Below are 5,826 nucleotides of genomic sequence, written 5' to 3'. Positions count from 1 at the left end.
GCATTTAAGGACTACTGTGCACCAGGCACGGAGCTAGAGAAACAAAGTTGAAAAGAATGCACCCTCTGCCCTCTGTCTACCCCAAATCCCCTTCTCTTAATCATCCTTCAAGTCTCAAAAACATTTCCTCCTAGAGGCAGAAGACTCCCCATAGTAGCATACAAGCATCCCCTTTCACATGTTGCATGGCTCTTTCCCCTTCTTGTACTTTCTCCGTCTCTATACCTAAGATCAGACTTTATCTTGTTCACCAATTAATTTCCAGCCTCTAGCATAGCCAGACAAGTCATTCCATAAAACCTTCCAAATGTCTCCTAGGCACGTGTTGTTCCAACATGGCTCATTTTGCCAGCTTCCCCCCACTTCACTTCCTCCACACTCTAGCTTCCACGGCAGAATCGGACAGGCTATTTATTGGACACTCCCTTCTTAAATTTAAAATAGTTTTAAGCGGGAGGTGAGTGGATGAAATTCCCGATGTTAAAAGACTGTGCTGACTGCTGAGTGGAGAACAAAACGACAAAAGAGTGGACGCAGAGAGTACAGTTAGATTACTTCAGTATACCACTACTCCAGTTCTAGAACAACTTCGATTCTACACATCTGACTGCGGTTTTCTGTTACTGCATTTCATGGCACTTTGCACGCCTTCACACACATAGCGGCAGACTACCGCGAAATCTTAGGATCCAACTGCCCTCCATAAGACGCGTTCGGTGATGTGCACGCCTCCCCAGTGCGAGACTGCGAGACCCCAAGACCCCAAACTCCCGCAGACTCTCCCAGTTGGGTCCAGGGCCACACTCGGGGCAGCCAAGCCCGCCCTACCCGAGGTCGCACACGGGCCGCTCCGGGGTCAATGGTTCTTTAGAGGACCAAGGCAAGAGGGTAACTCATTACGGGAGGATAGTTAAGAGGGTGCGAAAGGAAGGAGAAAGCATAAAATGCAATGCCCGGCCAGGGAACTCCGAACAAGGAACAGGGAACAAGGTTTACCAAAGCGAATCCTCGAACACTCCCACTACTGCTGCCCTCAGAGCTTCAACTACCGGCTTAAATGAGCCACGCCCTTGTGCGACAAAGAAAACGCATTTTTCCTGCGACCAGCTTTGGAAAACACCCCGATACCTTTTACCACACCAGCCAATCAGCTCAGTGAAGCATTCTATCAGGCGAGTCACGCTCCGAACGGCCAATGAAATTGAAGGTTCTGCCCCCATGCCCAACTCTGATTGGCTTACAATCCCGGAACAGGCGTTAACCCAGAGAAGGCAGTGGCAAGATGGCCTCCCTGGATCGAGTGAAGGTACTGGTGTTGGGAGACTCAGGTGAGCGGCTAAACTCATGTCTGGGGCTCCAGACACTTTTGACTTATCCAATAACCCTCCCTTAAACTTTCTTCCCTCAACTTCCTGGCTCTTCGGCCTGGGTCTGAAGTCCCTCCCAAGGCCTGAAGACTACACTTCCCAGAGGACTTTGCTCCGTGTGACGACGCGGCGGCGGCGGCGGCGGCGGCGGCGCGCGGGAGCGGGTCGCGGAGCCCGGGCCTTCTGCCTTCGCGGCTTTCCACATCGTTTTCCCGGGCAACACCATCCTAGAGTGTATTGTCAATTCTTTTATTTAAAAAAAAAAAAAGGCAGGCATTGTGTATTGCATCGGGTGCTGTGTTAAGGCTAGTTAGTAGGACCGTGCCTTCAAGAGATTTTGTTCATTAAGGAAGTCAAACGTTCATTGAGAAACGTGCACTGGCAAGCGCTTGGCATGCACTAACTCACTTAATTCTGAGGTCAGTCATATTATCCCATTTTACAGATGAGAGTAGTGAGGCAGAGAGATGTAAATGACAGAATCCTTTTGAACGCAGAGTCCACGTAGTTAGACGCTAAGCTATAATTATGCAATAAAATACTGGGTAATGGTCCTGTTTTATTGTTAACTGAGCTTTTTATTTCCTTGTTCTCGTTTGGTCTTCATTGAAAACCTGTTACTAGAGAAATTAAAGTAAGAATTTTATTCTGAAGCAGCAAGGATTTAATGCTGAGCCCAGTTTAATCCTAGCGATAAAATTTTTTCTTTCTTTTTTGTTTTTATTTTATTTTTTTTTTATGAGTCCAAAAGTAACCATTTACTGGTTACTAAGGGACTCTCTTTTTTATTTTTTAATCTCAATGGATGCAAAAAAAATTCTTTTGACACCTGGGACATTTGAGAACTACAGCTGACCCTGACGTCCGTCCGCATTTCCAGCTCCCACCTCACTGCCCTTATCTTTTCCTCCATAATCCAACTCTCCGTAGGAACTTCAATAAATGCTAACTTTGCATTTTATGGATGTGCTGTTCTGGATTTGGCCTAAGAGCATGTGTTGTGAGCAAAGACATTGTGCTAGATGCTTGGAGGTGGAGACGCCTAAAAACTACCCTTACAGAAACTAAATAAAACTGTGGAAGGCAAAGATACATTAAGGATGTTTTCACATTGCCCTGAATATTATTTACATTATGAAATATTTTACAGAGAAAATTATTTAATATTCCCCTAAGAAAGTTGCCTTTTGAAACTCTGAACATAATCACGATTTATGTCAACTTCATTTCTTTGTCAGGTAGCTTGAAGTGGTGTCAAAGTTAATTTAATAAAATCACTCCATTTTACAGATAAAAAAAGTAATGGTGGCCTAAAGGGACTTGGCAAGAGTATTACCAAGCAGAATTTAAGACTGGAATCCAGAACTAACAGACTTCTTCATGATGTGTGAAGTGGGTGTTTTCTGTCCTCTATAATTCCATTTTCTATTATTGTATCTAACAATCCCTTCATATTACAAACTGCGGCAACTAGTCAATTTATTTTCTTTCCAACAGGCACTGTATTAGGTTCTGGGGTTATAACTGTGGAATTAATGCATTATATAACAGGGGTAGGATTAGCTGCTACATTAAATGTGGAAAAGTAACCAGGCAATTAGTAAGCTTCCCCACTGCCCCCCTTCCCCTTATGGTTTAGTTGTAAAGCAGAAGACACGGCTATGACAGCCAGGAAAGTGATTGATGTTGTCACACATTTGCTCGTGTTAAGCTTTATGTGCAAGATTAGTTACTGTCTTTTTATCTTTTTAAAAAGTAATTTTGTCAGTCTCCTTTTAACTGCAATTTAAAAGTACACAATCTGACAGCTTAGAATATGCTTTTTACACTTCCTTGGCCTTTGCTTCAAACCTGCAAGTTTATTTTTGAATAAAGGCCATTTTCCTCATAAAATTTTGAGAGTTTCACAAATATACAAAGAAATGACTTAGCCGGGCCAGGTGGGTCTTACCTGTAATCCCAGCACTTTGGGAGGTTCAGGTGGGTGGATTGCTTGAGCTCAGGAGTTCAAGACCAGCCTGGGCAACATGGCAAGACCCTGTCTCCACCAAAAACAGTACAGAAAGTTAGCCAGGCATGGTGGTGCATGCCTGTAGTCCCAGCTACTCGGGAGGCTGAGGTGAGAGGATCGCTTGAGCCCAGGGATTTGAGGCTGCAGTGACCTAGGATCGTGCCACTTCACTCTAGCCTGGGTGATAGAGTGAGACCCTGTCTCAAAGAAAAAAAAGCGTTTGGAGTTTTGTTTTGTATCCTATTGTGATGGTTGGTAATTTGGTAAGGAACCCTAAAAGTCTCACTACCATATGGTTTTCTCTTCCTTTCAGAGATTAGGGACTAGTTTAACATATTATCAAACATCTATATTTGGAGGTGACATTTATTTATATTGGGCCTTTTCCCCCCGAAGCAAATCAAGTGCATTCTTTTGATCAAATTTAGTTCTAAAGGTGAAGACATAGAATCTCCCAAAATTTTTAAAGAAATGAAGTTAGTCATTATTCCCTAGCACTTCAGCTGTTCTTACTGTTTAGGGTTTCATCTTTAACAAAGATGAAAAGCCAACTACATGATATTGTTGAGGTGCAACATGACCTTCAGGCTCAAGTGTATGACTGGTGTCAGTGTAACCCCCATGAAAGTTATTTGTCAATACATATCAAGAACTTTAAATGTTTCCTTTGTAGTACTGAGTTTACTTCTGGGAAGGTATACTAAGAACATAATTTTAATTTTAAAGGTTTAAACAGAAGTAACTTTTCAGTAGCATATCAAAAATTACAAAACATCCTATATATTTAATAATGGAAGAATGGTTAAGTAAATTTTTATGCCTATTCTCTGAAGTACTATGGAGATACTTTAAATGTTTATGAATATTCTGGAATAATATGGAAACTTTTAGGCAATAAATACTAATTAAGGGCCTGATCTAAGTACTGAAGATAAAAAAGATGCATAAAAACCCTCAAGGAACTTAAGTAGAGTGAATAAAACCTATAAACAAACACATGTAATACAATGTATTTTAAGTGCTCTGTAGGAAAATGTACAGGATACAGTGGAGGCCCAGAGAATAGTGGATGCTATGCTTAGTTCTACCTGTGTGGGGTCAGAAAATACTTTACAGAATGATGCTAAGTCTTCAAAGATTAATTCACCAGGCCAATGGGAGTGGGGAGGGAAGGGAGAGGATGGGTAAGATATTCCAGACAGAACAAGCTATGGAAGCAAAGGCCTATGTTGTTTTATTGTTTTTTAGTATGCTGTATATAAACACAATAACCACCTGCTTATAGAAAAACTGTTCTTGTGTTCTTGTGGAATTAAATAAACCTACATGTTGACAGTAGTCTTAAGGTGATTTTTTTTTTTTTTTTTTTCCTTTTTTTTTTTTTTTTTAGGGATGGGGTCTCACTGTCACCCATGTTAGAGTACAGTGGTGTGATCATAGCTCACTGCAACCTCCAGCTCCTGAGCTCAAGGGATCATCTTGTCTCAGCCTGCTGAGTAGCTAGGACTACAGACGCAGGCCAGGGCATGAGCCCTGGCTAATTTTTTTTTAATTTATTTTTTGTGGAGATGGGGTCTTGCCACATTGCCCAGGCTGGTCGCAAACTCCTGCTCTCAAGTGATTCTTCTGCCTCAGCCTCCCAAAGCACTGAGAGTACAGATGTGAACCACCGTGCCTGGCCCTGATTTGTGTATACTTTCTAGATTGTAAATATAACTTTTTATAATAAGAAATAAACATAAACAATAGATTCATACACAATATGATCAAAGAGATGATCTAAATTTTTTATAAACCTAGTGATTTGTAAAGATTCACCAACCATGCTTATCATAATAGAGCCCCCAAAATGCTGTTAAATGAGTGAGTGACTCCATACATGGATGTAGAGGAAGAGCTCAGTCTCTTTCCTCTTCATACAAACCTCTGAATGCTACCCTTAGCATTAATAACTAGATTTCCCTAAGCCCAAGAAATCTAAAAGAGATCAGATGGTGACGTAAAGGGTCATAATGTGGAAGAGGGAGTAGAATTGTCCTTTTTTCTAAAATGTAAGTCTTGGCTAAGTGGTTGGCTGCTTTTTAAAAATCACTATATGGAAGTACTGGAGTGTCTAAATTTAGAACTGTGAAATGGTGACTCTGTCTCACTGACAGTATTCAAGCACAGTCTGGGAGACTCTCTAACAGGATGCCATGGAGGGGGCCTCAGCACTGGTTGCAGGACAGAGGGATTACTTCTAAGATCTGTTAAGATTCTATAATTCCAAAATAGGCTAAATTGATTAAGTCATTCAAAAGGAAAGGAATTATTAATATGAAATTGTCCTAGACCAGTGGTTCTCGAAGTGAGGCCCCTGGAACAATATCAGTATCACTTGGGAACTTGTTAGAAATCTTGGGCCCCAAGACAGACCTGCTAAATCAGAAAGTCTGGGGGTGGAGCCCA

General features: G+C 41.6%; 2 protein-coding genes across 2 annotated transcripts in view; one reads left to right on the top strand and one right to left on the bottom strand.

Annotated features, from left to right (window-relative positions):
- Nucleotides 1–1,114, bottom strand: part of GTF2E1 (general transcription factor IIE subunit 1) — a 46,830-nt gene extending 45,716 nt beyond the window's left edge. Inside the window, exon 1 of the mRNA XM_037733128.1 lies at nt 997–1,114. The gene's annotated coding sequence lies outside the window, so the exon portion shown is untranslated. The remainder of the gene's footprint in view (nt 1–996) is intronic.
- A 109-nt stretch (nt 1,115–1,223) lies between these two features.
- Nucleotides 1,224–5,826, top strand: part of RABL3 (RAB, member of RAS oncogene family like 3) — a 41,155-nt gene continuing 36,552 nt past the window's right edge. The window contains exon 1 of the mRNA XM_037733126.1: nt 1,224–1,328. Within this exon, the coding sequence (XP_037589054.1) occupies nt 1,283–1,328 (46 nt within the window). The 5' untranslated portion in view covers nt 1,224–1,282. The remainder of the gene's footprint in view (nt 1,329–5,826) is intronic.

The sequence above is a fragment of the Cebus imitator genome, unplaced genomic scaffold (assembly GCF_001604975.1).
Source record: "Cebus imitator isolate Cc_AM_T3 unplaced genomic scaffold, Cebus_imitator-1.0 Scaffold494, whole genome shotgun sequence".
Classification (NCBI taxonomy): domain Eukaryota; kingdom Metazoa; phylum Chordata; class Mammalia; order Primates; family Cebidae; genus Cebus; species Cebus imitator.
This window is presented reverse-complemented; position numbering and strand designations above follow the sequence as displayed.